Source organism: Rattus norvegicus, chromosome 3 (genome assembly GCF_036323735.1).
Source record: "Rattus norvegicus strain BN/NHsdMcwi chromosome 3, GRCr8, whole genome shotgun sequence".
In the NCBI taxonomy this organism is placed as follows: domain Eukaryota; kingdom Metazoa; phylum Chordata; class Mammalia; order Rodentia; family Muridae; genus Rattus; species Rattus norvegicus.
Genome location: NC_086021.1, coordinates 93773912 through 93789470, shown reverse-complemented (window position 1 = coordinate 93789470; position 15559 = coordinate 93773912). Strand labels below are relative to the sequence as shown.

General features: G+C 34.5%; 2 protein-coding genes across 3 annotated transcripts; both read right to left on the bottom strand.

Moving 5' to 3' along the window:
* Positions 1-1991: 1991 nt before the first annotated feature.
* Or12e14 (olfactory receptor family 12 subfamily E member 14) lies at positions 1992-6388 on the bottom strand. 2 transcript variants are annotated; one of them, XM_017591967.1, is made up of 2 exons: positions 6380-6388; positions 1992-2942 (listed from the first exon to the last, which is right to left on the bottom strand). In XM_017591967.1, the coding sequence occupies exons 1-2, from the start codon at positions 6383-6385 to the stop codon at positions 1992-1994; spliced, it is 957 nt and encodes a 318-aa protein (XP_017447456.1). In that variant the 5' UTR covers positions 6386-6388. The 2 variants fall into 2 exon arrangements, with proteins under 2 accessions (XP_017447456.1, NP_001006596.1); NM_001006596.1 differs by lacking the exon at positions 6380-6388 and having other exon boundaries at positions 1992-2897.
* Positions 6389-13646: 7258 nt separating this feature from the next.
* On the bottom strand, positions 13647-14582 carry Or12e13b (olfactory receptor family 12 subfamily E member 13B). The gene has a single exon (NM_001000657.1). The coding sequence runs from the start codon at positions 14580-14582 to the stop codon at positions 13647-13649; it is 936 nt and encodes a 311-aa protein (NP_001000657.1).
* Positions 14583-15559: the final 977 nt, after the last annotated feature.

The following is a 15559-nucleotide window of genomic DNA, read 5'->3' as shown; positions in this document are numbered from 1 at the left end:
ACCTGGCAGGGTAGAGGGATAGGGATATCTTATTTAGATAGAAGGAGGAGCAATGGCATAAGGAATTGTGGGAGGGTGGACCAGAATTGGGGCAATGACCTGACTGTAAAAAAAAAGAGTAAAATTAATAAAAAAAGAAAATATAAATAATTAAAAAGCAAACCATTAGAGTAATTGGATATAGTCGATGGTCCCTCTCTTTTATAATGATGATAATCAAAATATTTAAGCATAAAGCAGAAATGGTGAGTTTCTCACAAAGCATTTCTAAATATGGCCCACAGTTAGAGATTATGCTAATCAAGCATTTATCATCCTTTTCTTCCTGGTTTGTTATATATGTTTTCAAGTAAAATGCACCTGAATGAGAAAAGAGAACACAGTATTGGGAACTCATCCCGTACATTCATTATCACAAGGGCACCTAATTATCCATTACTTTGCTTGAAAATATAAATTCTGTTATATGAATGCATAGAGTAACATCAGACACATAAATATATCATCCTTTATTTATAATCCAAGAACAAAAAACTTTCTTCTATAAGCATTAATGTTTACCATTATACTTTTCCTTCAAATTACCTGTCTTGTACTTCCCATGGCAAGTTATTGAAACACAATAAAACAATAAATAACAATTTGTATATACATATTCACTTTCAGATATAAAAAGACATAAACAACCAGAATCCATCACACTAGTATTCAGAATGCAAATGATTAGATGAAAGAGAAAAATGATCGTGCAATGCAATAAATTTTACTGTTGTACCTAGGTTTATAATCGTACTTAATGCTAAAAATGGAAGCAACTCTAATCTGAACTGAAAAATCTCTCAGTGAATTACTAATTTTAGAATCTATTATTACGTTTGTGTTCATTCCCTTGCTAATGTCAGTATAAAAATTTAGAACTATTAGAAATACAAGCAATTGCTAAATGTCTGAGGACTGTATGGACTGAGTAATGCAACAGTGTAGATTGAGATGATCATGGAAGTTCTGAAAAATAACAAAGAGATGCCTTCACATTCAAGTTCTTACATATTTTTACAATTAATTTTGAAATTATCATTTCTCCCTTTCCTCATTCCAAATCCCATATATCTCATTTATTTTTCCTAACCCTTGGTCTCTTTTTCTTTAAATGCATATGTGTGTGTGTGTGTGTGTGTGTGTGTGTGTGTATGAATGCCATTTGTTCAGTCTATATAATGCTATATATATATGTACATATATATGTGACAATTTAAAAATAACTAAAAAGCATAGGAGTGTGTTTATAGTGTAAGTAGGTAATATATGAACGATAATGAATTGTGTTGATGTAATATTAAAAAAGAAATATGGACACAAATAAGACATTCAAACAGTGTAGAAATACTCTATATTTAGTGCAGTTTTCTGAGGATTTACTAGTAAGACAGTATGTATGTCAATTTCTCTTTAAGTTATTAGTAAATATGTAACCTACATCATTCATTTGCAGTTAAATTATACCAAAATAGCTATCTATAGTATGGATATTGTAAAGCACATAGATATTGTTAGGACTGTAATTCATGACAGACTAACATATTTATGCATTCATTCATTCAAATGTAGAAGAATTATTCCATCATAACTTATTTCTTATGAATATGGCTCTAGAAGTACAGAACCAAAGATAAATATCTACAACTATTTTAATACAAAGTAAATAATTTTCCATTACCTATAATGCATTACCAATAACCTTCAACACTTAGCATATATTTCTATAGAGAGAAGATAAACACATTAAAATTTTTATTGAGAAATTTTTTAATAGGTATAGATCACTGAAGATGGATGATTTTTCACATATTTTTATAAAAAATGTAAAACTTCATAATACCTGAGTGCAAAATATACGTATGTGGGGAGTGATTACATTCTCAAAACAAGCATGAATAAATGTATTTCTCTAAAACTGCATTACACTTTGCACTACAAAAGGACAAAATTGATTAGTAATATGCTTTAAAAAATAATTTCCTAAGAGCTGAAATCACCTCCTTGTTCCTCAGGCTGTATATCAGTGGATTGAACATAGGAGTCACAATAGTGTAGAACAGAGAGAGCAGTTTGTCAGTTCCAGGAGAATGCATGGACTTTGGTCTCAAATAGGTAACTGTAGCAGATCCATAAAACAACACCACCACCAGCAGGTGCGAAGAACATGTGGAGAAGGCTTTGGCCCGCCCTTTGGCTGTTGGCAACCTCAGGATGGTGGCAATGATTTTGCTGTAGGATGTAAGGACCAGAATAAAGGGGAAAGCAGCGACCACCATAACAACCACATAGACAGACAGTTCATGCATTGTAGTGTCCCCACAAGCCAGCTTGAGAATTGGTGGTATGTCACAGAAGAAGTGGTTGATTTTGTAAGAATTACAAAACTTCATAGAGAATATCTGACAGGTTTGTCCAACCTGGATTGGGATACCTCCAAGCCAGGAGCCTGCTGCCAGTTGTGTGCATTTCGATGGATTCATGACCATAGGATAGAGCAGAGGGTGGCAGATGGCGATATAGCGGTCATAAGACATAACAGCCAGAAGCAAACTTTCAGTAGTTCCAAAAATAAGGAAGAAGCACATTTGTGTGGCACAGGACATCAAGGAAATGTGTCTGTCCTGTGTTTCAATGTTGAAGAGAATCCTTGGGACAGTAACTGATACATAACAGATTTCCAGAGAGGAAAAGTTTGCCAGAAAAAAATACATAGGTTTCTGTAATGCTTGCTCCATACTGATTATTACTATTATAAGGAAATTACCCATCAGGATAATTAAATAAACTACAGAAAACACTGTAAATAAAGACCCTTGGAGGTTGGGAAGATCAGAAAATCCTATGAGCACAAATTGCATCACTGTGGAAATATTGTCTATGGCCTCAAGCTCTTGATATTCCACCTGTGGAAAATGTTAAATCACACATACATGTGGGATGGGAGGCTGGTAGAGGAGTAATCAGGAAATGGAATATCATTTGAGTTGTAAACAAATGAAGTGATTAATAAAAAATATACACCACTTCTGCTTTTAGTCTATCTAGTATTATGTATACTGTCTGAGAATACACATATTAGATTTTTTCTCCTTTGTAATAATGAAAAGTTTAAACTCCATTGCTTTAAAACTGCAATTAAATATATTTTTAAATTAATAAATGACCATAGAGAATTTGGTCTTTTAAGAGTCTGAGACATTTATTATGTATTTACATGTGAAATATACATTATTTTATATTGTATAATTCGTTTGTCCTTCCAAACTCTGAAAATATTTCCTATAATTTTCCTGTGGTTATTCCAATGTGTTTTCTAGTTTTGTGTACTATGCAAACTTTGGAATTTTAATACTAAAAATAAAACTATAGTATCAAGTGTCAAAGAATATTACTTATTTCAAAATTTAGTTTTTCTTCCCATGTAAGTTGAGGAAATCAGCAGGCATAAATTTTGTTTAAACTTTACTTTAGGGAGTGCATATCTCGATTGTGTTAAATCATTTACCCTCTCATTGTCCTATCATCAGATATTTGCCAGTCAGTGTTATCAGTGTATGTGCTTATGTGTCTGCGTGTGTCTGTGCACATATTTCTATTCATTCTTATCTTAATTTTTTATTTCTTATTCTTAATATTTATGAAAAATTCAATCATCACTATAATTAACCTTAACACATACAAATTGTTTTGTAAAAATAATTTGTTAAATTACTAGACAAAATACTATTACATCAAAGTGCCTACTTCATATGGAGAGTCCCCACAAAACATACAATTATTTGTAAGTGAAATGTTATGACCTAGATCATTTGTACATTAACACATCACATATATTTGTCTGTTCTCATGCTCATACAATGTTTTGGAGTACAGCTATGAATGTCATTTTTTTTGTACACAGTATATCATGTATTTTTTTGGTATTAACTACCATGTGTTCCTATTATGTTGTGCCAAATAGGAAATCAAAATAAGTTGCTCACTGTAAGGAGAGACCACACTTGTAAGTGGACAATGATAAACCAATATATTTCAACTCATAATAAAAATGAACTTAATTTTGTTTTGAAAATATTCTAGAAAAGTAGTGAATTATTTAAATTTTCTAAATATTCTAGATTTATAATTTTAATTAGAAAATGATGATACATATTTTAAAAATTCTGCAATGTGTTCTCACAATGGTAATGGTAGAGAATGGCAGAGACTGCGAGACTATGGGTCATGTACAAACGAAGTTAGAATGACAATGGATATAAAACAATGTTTGGCTTAGAAAAACACCTCCACTTCAATTAGGCAGCAGAGAATTCAATTTATATTGTGTTATTACCAAAAATCTTTGACAGTGCTTTTTATTTACATAGTCACCATAAGGAAATATGCATAGTTTTGATGACAATTTATCATGAGTATTACTCAAGATATCAAATCTATTTTTGTTACTCTAGAGCACATACAGTTTTAATTTATCAGAAAAAAAGCAAGGATGCATCAGCAAAGCTATAAGTAGATGCCCTCATAAGAAATCTGATAAGTGAGTTGCTAAAATGTCTTTAATTTAATAAGTAGTGATGCTACTGAGAAATAGTTTTAAGTTCAGATTGTACTATCTCCATATTGTTGTTTTGCAGCTTAACCACTTACAGATGTATTAAAATATAAGGAAAATGCTTATACAGAAAACTAGATGGAAAACAAAGAAAGCCCTTGAATGCAATACAGATAGGATATAAGTTGATTAATAATATCCTTCTTATCACTTCCTGCACACTTGTATAAAATTGATCTTTATGGACATCCTGTCTCTAGACTTGACATGTAAAATATTTGAGTATCTCCTAAAGAGATCATTTCATTAATACATTTTGAAAGTTAAATGAAGACATTGGTAGTGATGATAATCTTTACTGTATAGGACTACTTTGCAATTGAGCATGTTCTATTTCTTTCATGTGGTTACTTAATAATTATATCTAGAAATGTATAAATATACCTTAATCAGTGCTTGAAATTTAAACATTAAAGACTTACCTTATTCTTTGTTATTAAATTATGCATTGTGGTATTAATATGGTGCATACTTGTACAAATAAACTTGTATTTAACAAAATCATTTCAAATGTCCCTATTTGACTTAGGCTTATTATATTACTTACCATTATTGCTTGCACCAAAAATAAGAAAAATGAGAAAAATGTACTTTTCAACTTAGGTAGTTTATTTGAAACAATTGTTAACTCCCTCTCAAATGTCTCAGATTATAAACCAAGTATATTCCTTAAGTTCTAAGGGTTGCTACCCTGGGGATCAACTGTGTCCCAAGTAGCATTCTAAGATATTAATTCTGCCTGTCACTCAAAGAGATGGAAACAACTAAAATAATACATAGATAGGCTATTTTAAGAACTTAATGTGTAAAATGTGTTTTGATCAAATTCACTCTGCATTCCCTCTTTTCTGATTTTTTTCCCATCTGTACAACTACCTTTCGCTTTCAACACCCAATGCCACTTCTCAATTTAGTACCACATGTATATATGTGGGTCTCTCCCTGAGAAGATCATTATGCACCACATTCCTGAATAAAATGTATTCGTCTTCCACACAGCAGTCACCAAATGGTGATAGCATCTCAGTCAAATAGGAGTGAGGCTTCATGGAGCCCTCCCAGTTCCACACTAATATTTAGGTTGACTTTACACTTTGGAAGTCAAATGCATGCTCTCCTAGTTGCTATGAGTTCCCACATGTGGCAGTCCTGTTATGTCCAGAAAATATTGATTTTGTTCAGATGTCAACTTGTTCTAGCTCCTACAGTCTCATCTCCCTCTTCCACAAAGCCCCCTTAACCTTGAGAAGAGTATGTGTGATATAGATAACTCATTTAGTACCAAATACTATACATTCTCTTATTTATTGCATGATTCCATCCATGGGAGTTTGTATTAATTAGCATCTAATACAAAAATGAGTTCCTGAGATAATGCTTGAATGGTTGAATGAATAATCTATCTGATTTTTAGCTTCTACATTTTTGCAATCTTCAAGTACTGTGACATTTGAAAATATAAACATATCATGACATCACACAATTTATGAATTAAGTAGAATATACTTTAAAATGGTAACAAAACAGCAGTGCATTAGTATGAAAAGAATTTTTCATCACTGAAAAAAGAAGAAATATCAGAGTCTAGGATTGTTCAGGCAGATATGTGATCTTCTACTGAACTTTTTCTTCTCCTTGTCTGCCAGGGATCCATATTCCCCACACTTCAAAGTTGAGGAAGAGTAACGGATGGTAATTAGCAAGGCCAATTATGCCTTTTAAATGTACAAACATTAAAAAGTATTCAGAATATCTATACATAATTTCTTCTGTAGAATTTAGCCCCAAAACCATAGCAGGAAGAAAGTTTCAGAGAACAATTTCTTGTTCAATCCTCAGAAGATCAGAGAAGACAATTTTCTGCTGTTAATATCATTCTGTATTTCACATTTAAAGCTCCAAAACCTGTCTCTACCTTGTACATAATCAATAATCACATCAAGTTAACTAAAATGATAGTATCACACTTTGTAATTATTATTAATAATAGAATGAATATGCATAACATTTATGTCGAAATAACCATATATAACACAGCTGAGTTACACAAAGGATTCAGATGCTTGATATAGGCTAAGGAATATTTTATGTAAAGTACTAAATTGTTGATAAGGAGAAAAATAGTCATTCTATATTCTATATACACATTGAAAGTTATCAATATGCAAATTTGTATATTTTTCTAATTTTGAGTTCTATCATATGTGACTTATTTTCCCTTAGGTATAGCTGCTAAAATATATTTTAAGATTACACTAATAGGAGTTACATGGATACTAGAGTCCAAAAATGGAAGTCATATTTTATATATTTTTATGACACTTTTAAGTCATTTTGGGTAAAGTATAAACTTAAATATTTTACATGCTCATTTATTTTATGGTCCCATTTTTATCAAAATGTTTTGGGGTAAATGATATTATATTAACATTCACCTTGTTAGATAATGAATTTTCTAGCACTTTCCATTCTTTGAAAAGTGTTATCATCAGCATCTAATATCTAAGTTTTGAAGAAATCATGTGAAATGATTTCCTCTATTGAACTGATTAACCTTAGGTAATATACCTCATATATTTTTACAAAATTATTTTCTTGACTTTAGATGTTAAGCTTTAAGATTTAGTATTTTGGGAAGGGGAGGAAAACCTTCAGAAGGGCAGAGACACCTGGGAAGCCAGAAGAGACTACACTCTGCCCACATTTCTGACTCCAGAAGAAAACACCTCATGCCATCTGGGACCACAGTGCACAGAGGCGTGGGGTAGGGGGGAGTCTGTGCAGGTCCTACTGGTTATTGTCCTCACAGAGAGCTCAAGAGCATGCCCCCAGGAGCAACTTCAGCCACACGACCACAGGTAAGAACAACATTTCTGCTCCAAGTGACCTGTCTGCTGGACTCAGGACACACAGAGGCAAAATTCCTCTGGGACCTGACACTTCGGTTATTAGCTGGAGCCCCAACCTCGCTGATCCCAGCCGACATTCCCTGCTCCCAAACCCCTTGGGAGAGAGAGCTTACGACTCAATCAGGTGGACACTCCTGAGACTGCAGAGCAGGAGAGACCAGCAATACTGCCCACCCCTGCCCACATCCCTGGCCCAAGAGGAAACAGTATAGGGCCTCTGGGAATGGGAAGATAGGGGCACTCAAATGGCAGGTCAGCTGCAGTCCAGACACCGTCCAGACCTGAAGGGACCCAGTCAAAAGCTCCCTGCACCCAAATCCAAATAATCACTATTCCTTAATATCTCTCAACATCGATGGTCACAGCTCCCTATAAAAAGCCATAGATTAATAAACTGGATACGCAATGAGGACCCTGCATTCTGCTGCATACAGGAAACACACCTCAGGGACAAAGATAGACACTACCTCAGATTGAAAGGCTCAAAAACAACTTTACAAGCAAATGGTCGGAAGAAGCAACCTGGAATAGCCATTCTAATATCGAATAAAATCAACTTTCAACTAAAGGTCATCAAAAAAGATAAGGAAGGACACTTCATATTCATCAAAGGAAAAATCAACCAAGATGAACTCTCAATCCTAAATATCTATGCTCCAAATACAAGGATAACGACATACATAAAAGAAACTTTACTGAAGCTCAAAGCACACATTGAACCTCACACAATAATAGTAGGAGATTTCAACACCACTCTCATCAATGGACTGATCATGGAAACAGAAATTAAACAGAGACATAGACAGACTAAGAGAAGTCATGAACCAAATGGACTTAACAGATATTTATAAAACATAATAGCCTAAAACAAAAGGATATACCTTCTTCTCAGCTCCTCATGGTACTTTATTCAAAATTGACCATATAATTGGTCATAAAACAGGCCTCTATAGATACAGAAAGATAGAAATAATACTATATGTCATATCAGACAACCAGGGTCTAAAGCTGGTCTTCAACAACAACAATAAGAGAATGCCCACATATACATGGAAATTGAACAATGCTCTATTCAGTGATAACCGGGTCAAGAAAGAAATAAAGAAAGAATTTAAAGACTTCTTAAAATTTAATGAAAATGAAAGTACAACATACCCAAACTTATGGGACACAATGAAAGCTGTGCTAAGTGGAAAACTCGTAGCTCTGAGTGCCTGCAGAAAGAAACAGGAGAGAGCATGTGTCAACAGCTTGACAGCACACCTAAAAGCTCTAGAACAAAAAGAATCAAATACACCCGGGAGGAGTAGAAGGCATGAAATAATCAAACTCAGAGCTGAAATCAACCAAGTAGAAACAAAAAGGACTATACAAAATCAACAGAACCAAAAGTTGGTTCTTTGAGAAAATCAACAAGATAGATAAACCCTTAGCCAGACTAAAAAGAGGACACAGATTCAAATTGTGTGTCCAAATTCACAAAGTCAGAAATGAAAAGGGAGACATAACTACAGAATCAGAGGAAATTCAAAAGATCATCAGATCCTACTACAAAAGCCTACATTCAACAAAACTTGAAAATCTACAGGAAATGGATAATTTCCTACACAGATACCAAGTACAGAAGTTAAATCAGGAACAGATAAACCAGATAAACAACCCCATAACTCCTAAGGAAATAGAAGCAGTCATTAAAGGTTTCCCAACCAAAAAGAGCCCAGGTTCAGATGGGTTCAGTGCAGAATTCTATCAGACCTTCATATAAGACCTCATACCAATACTATCCAAACTATTCCACAAAATTGAAACAGATGTAGCACTACCAAATTTCTTCTATGAAGCCACAATGACTCTTTTACCTAAACCACACAAAGACCCAACAAAGAAAGAGAACTTCAAACCAAATTTCCCTTATGAATATCGATGCAAAAATACTCAATATAATTCTGGCAAACTGAATCCAAGAGCACATTAAAACAATCATCCACCATGATCAAGTAGGCTTCATTACAGGCATGCAGGGATGGTTTAATATACAGAAAACCATTAACGTGATCCATTATATAAATAAACTGAAAGAACAAAACCACATGATCATTTCATTAGATGCTGAGAAAGCATTTGACAAAATTCAACACCCCTTCATGATAAAAGTCCTGGAAAGAATAGGAATTCAAGGCCCATACCTAAACATAGTAAAAGCCATATACAGCAAATCATAGCTAACATTAAACTAAATGGAGAGAAACTTGAAGCAATCCCACTAAAATTAGGGACTAGACAAGGCTGCCCACTCTCTCCCTACTTATTCAATAAAATTCTTGATATTCTAGCCAGAGCAATCAGACAGCAAAAAGAGATCAAAAGAATACAGATTGGAAAAGAAGAATTCAAAATATCACTATTTGCAGCTGATATGATAGTATATTTAAGTGATCCCAAAAGTCCCATCAGAGAACTACTAAAGCTGATTAATATTTTTAGCAAAGTGGCTGGGTATAAAATTAACTCAAATAAATCAGTTGCCTTCCTCTATACAAAAGAGAAACAAGCCGAAAAAGAAATTAGGGAAACGACACTCTTCATAATAGTCCCAAATAATATAACATACCTCGGTGTGACTTTAACCAAGCAAGTGAAAGATCTGTATAAGAACTTCAAGCCTCTGAAGAAAGAAATTGAAGAAGATCTCAGAAGATGGAAAGATCTCCCATGCTTATGGATTGGCACGATTAATATAGTAAAAATGGCCGTTTTACCAAAAGTGATCTACAGATTCAATGCAATCCCCATCAAAATACCAATCTAATTCTTAGAAAGTTAGACAGAATAATTTGCAAATTCATCTGGAATAACAAAAAACCCAGAATAGCTAAAACTATCCTCAACAATAAAACGACTTTCGGGGGTATCACTGTCCCTGAACTCAAGCAGTATTACAGAGCAATAGTGATTAAAAAAAAAACCTGCATGATATTGGTACAGAGACAGACAGATAGACGAGTGGAATAGAATTGAAGACCCAGAAATGAACCCACACACCTATGGTCACTTGATTTTTGACAAAGGAGCCAAAACCATCCAATGGAAAAAAGATAGCATTTTCAGCAAATGGTGCTGGTTCAACTGGAGGTCAGCATGTAGAAGAATGCAGATCGATCCATGCTTATCACCCTGTACAAAGCTTAAGTCCAAGAAGATCAAGGACCACCACATCAAACCAGATACATTCAAACTAATACAAGTGGGGAAGCATCTCCAACACATGGGTACTGTAGTAAATTTCCTGAACAAAACACCAATGGCTTATGCTCTAAGATCAAGAATCGACAAATAAGATCTCATAAAACTGCAAAGCTTCTGTAAGGCAAAGGACACTGTTGTTAAGACAAAACAGCAACCAACAGATTGGGAATGGATCTTTACCAATCCTACAACTGATAGAGGGCTTATATCCAAAATATACAATGAAATCAAGAAGTTAGACTGCAGGGAGACAAATTACCCTATTAAAATATGGGATTCAGTGTAAACAAAGATTTCACAGCTGACGAATGCCAAATGGCTGAGAAACACCTAAGGAAATGTTCAACATCTTTAGTCATAAGGGAAATGCAAATCAAAACAACCCTGAGATTTCACCTCACACCAGTGAGAATAGCTAAGATCAAAAAGTCAGGTGACAGGAAATGCTGGCGAGGATGTGGAGAAAGAGGAAAACTCCTCCATTGTTGGGGGGATTGCAAACTGGTACAACCATTCTGGAAAGCAGTCTGGAGGTTCCTCAGAAAGTTGAACATTCAACTACCTGAATACCTAGCTATACCTCTCTTGGGCATATACCCAAAAGATGCCCCAACATATAACAAAGACACATGCTCCACTATGTTCATAGCAGCCTTATTTATAATAGCCAGAAACTGGAAAGAACTCAGATGCCCTTCAACAGAGGAAGGGATGCAGAAAATGTGGTACATTTGCACAATGGAATATTACTGAGCTATCAAAAACAATGACTTTATGAAATTCATAGGCAAATGGATGGAACCGGAAAATATCATCCTGAGTGAGGTAACCGAATCACAGAAAAACACACATGGTATGCACTCATTGATAAGTGGATATTATCCCAAATGCTCGAATTACCCTAGATACACAAAATACATGAAAATCAAGAAGGTTAACCAAAATGCGAATTTTTCACTCCTTCTTTAAAAGGGGAACAACAATAACCTTGGCAGGGTATAAGTTGGCCAAGTTTAAAACACAGGCAGAAGGACACCCATTCAAAGCCTGCCCCACATGTGGCCCATACATATACAGACATCCAATTAGACAAGATGGATGAAGCAAAGAAGTGCAGGCTGACAGTAACTGGATGTAGATCTCTCCTGAGAGACACAGCCAGAATAAGTCAGAGTAAGCACCTACCCAAAGTCTAAACGTGGACTGACCCTGGGCTCCAACCTCATAGGTAACAATGAATAGCCTACTAAGAGCACCAGTGGAAGGGGAAGCCCTTGGTCCTGCCAAGACTGAATCCCCAGTGAACATGATTGTTGCGGAGAGGGCGGTAATTGGGGGAGGATGGGGAGGGAAACACCTATAAAGAAGGGGAGGGGTAGGGGTTACAGGGATGTTGGCCTGGAAACTGGGAAAGGGAATAACAATTGAAATGTAAATGAGAAATACCCAAGGTAATAAAGATGGGAAAAAAAGATTTAGTATTTTGCCAATTTGAGGTATTAAACTGCGTATATTATCATGTTTTCCTGATATTGCTCAAGAGTTTATTCAATTCATGTATTAACATATATTTGAAAAGGTAGGTTGCCTTCCTTATGAAGCAGAAATACAAATATAAGTACTAATTTAAACATTTGTTTAAAAAATTTGTTTAAATGAGTTAATTTCTTATCAGTAGCTTTCACCAATTTTAAACATTTAGCAGTATTTTGTGACCATATTACTTCCATTATCCAGTCTTACTTGTCCTATATTGCTAACACTGTTCTTCCCAAGTATATCATTTTATTTTCATGTTGTTCTTCAGCCACTAAGTGGAATTCAGTCTGAGTACACATAGGTGGTCATAAACTGAACAGGGACAACTTAGCAATTGCATCACCCATACAGAAAAAGACAAAGTCTCCGCTAAAACAATATGTGGCTTTGGAAATATGGACAGATGAAAATGTACAGGTGCAGACTGAGGCTCATGGAAATTAGTTCGAAGGCTGAATAATTTTAGTACCCTGAGTCAGGGTTAAAATCATGAAAGCACATATATGCAGACGCACGATCTAACTCTTTGGACTTAAGGAAATCTTGAAATTACTCATACATATTTAAATTCATAGAAATTATTTTTGTGAGATATAAGGTGGCAGAGGGACATATATTTGAATTGGAGTTTAAAAAGTAACAACAACATCACCAGAACCTTACAGTAAATCTAGGGCTGCCGTAAAAAGATGAAAAACGCTTAAAACATTGAGGATGTTTATAGTGCTCTGTGATACTACCGTGTCATTGCAATCTAATTAGGGGAAAGGACATAACACTCAGCTTTCCCTTTAGTATTATTTTGCAATTATATATCAGGTAATCAGAATAACTTATATTACTAAACTCAAGTAGAAACTGAGTTAATTTGGATTTTTGTTTTAAAAATTTTAGTAGGGTCCAGAAAGACTCATTTTGAATTCATTCACTACTTATTGTCCTACTCAATGAGCATTTATTATACTTTTTCTATTGGTGATTATTGCTCTATATACTTCATGATCATAGAAGATAGTCAGAATATAGTATGAAGGCTTGGGGAAATAATTAAGTATTAACCTTAAGATATGTATATTGAATTTAAAGTCTACCAATATATTTAAATGACAATGGAAATTATTAAAATTCTCTTAAAATAAGTATATGTTTTTGAAAGATGGATCATTGAAGGTGGTTGATCATGTGTAACACAGTATAAACAGAATAAACTGCACAGAAATATTTGTGTTATTACAAAATAAACATTATTGCCTTTACAATTTGGGGATAAAATAGTTCATAACAAGAAAGTAATCCATAGATTAGAAAAATAATAAACTTCTATGCCTACACAAGTCCCTAATTTGGAATATTAACTTTCTCATAGCAGCAGTCACTTCCTTGTTTCTAAGGCTGTATATTAGCGGATTTAACATAGAAATCACAATTGCATAGAACAGAGAGAACACTTTGTCAGTTCCAGGAGAATGCCTGGACTTTGGTCTCAAATAGGTAACTGTAGCAGATCCATAAAACAACACCACCACCAGCAGGTGCGAAGAACATGTGGAGAAGGCTTTTGCCCGCCCTTTGGTTGTTGGCAAGCCCAGGATGGTGGCAATGATTTTGCTGTAGGATGTAAGCACCAATATGAAGAGGAAAGCAACTACCATGGAAACAACCAAATAAACAGACAGTTCGTGTACAGAAGTGTCTCCACCTGCCAGCTTGAGAATTGGTGGTATGTCACAAAAGAAATGGTCTATTTGATTCGAATAACAAAAAGGTATAGAGAATATCTGATAAGTTTGTCCTATCTGGACTGGGATACCTCCCAGCCAGGAGACTGCCACCATCTGTGTGCACCTTTTTGGGTTCATGACCAGTGGATATTGCAGAGGGTTGCAGATGGCCACATAGCGGTCATACGACATCACAGTCAGCAGCAAACATTCAGTAGTTCCAAAAATAAGGAAGAAGCACAGCTGTGTGGCACAGGACATCAGTGAAATGCTTCTGTCCTGTTTCTCAAGGTTGAACAGAATCCTTGGGACAGTAACTGATACATAACAGATTTCCAGAGAGGAAAAGTTTGCCAGGAAAAAATACATGGGTTTCTGTAATGCAGGGTCCATACTGGTTGTTAGTATTATGAGGAAATTTCCAACCAGGATAATTATATAAACTACAGAAAACACTGCATGTAGAAACCCTTGGAGGTTGGGAAAGTCAGAAAATCCTATGAGCACAAATTGCATCACTGTGGAAACATTCTCTATGTTTCCCTTCATGTTTCACCTGTGGAAAATATTAAATCACAAATACACATAATTTCTGCTTTTAGCCTACCTAGTTTCATGTATGCTTTTCTCACATCACACATTTTAGACTTTTTTAACAATGAAGTGTTTAAATTCCATTGCTTTAAAACTATAGTTACATATGTTTTATTAATTAATAAATGACCACATAGTATTTGGTCTTCTAACCTTCTGATATATATATTTTATTATGAATATGTTGGAAATATACCTTATTTTAAATTGTATAATATTTGTCCTTACAAATCTGATAAGCTTTTCTATAGTTTTGCTGTGGTGTCTCCAGTATGTTTTCTAGGCTTGTGTTCTGTGGAAGTTTGCAATTTCAACATGAAAAAAATAAAATGAATTCACAAAATATCTAAAACATTCAGTTCAAATCTGAGTTTTCTTTCCAATATAAGTTATATGAATCTTCAAGCATAAATTGTGTTCAGACTTTAAGATGGGGAATGCTCATCTTGATAGTCTTCATTTTCAGTCTCATGAATCCTGCTTCTAACACTTTTATTTGCATAAAATACAAGAGTCTCTTCTCTCTCTCTCTCTCTCTCTCTCTCTCTCTCTCTCTCTCTCTCTCTCTCTCGTCCTCTTGCTCTCTCACTCTCACTCTCCATGTGTGGTTGCATGCACATGCACAGATATGAATTCATGCATACCTTATTTTTTTCCAAACTGTAGGTATTGATTAAAGGATTCAAATCATTACTATCATCACTATCCTTTATGGGTAACATGTAGAATATTGTTTTGCAAAACTAAATCATTAAATTACTAGATAAAATACTAATACATCAAAATGACTATTTCTTATGAAGTTTCTCCCCACAACAAGCAATTATTTTTAGCTCAAGTTCTGGCATGCACAATTTTTATATTAAGCATATGATATATTTGCATGGAAGCATACTCAG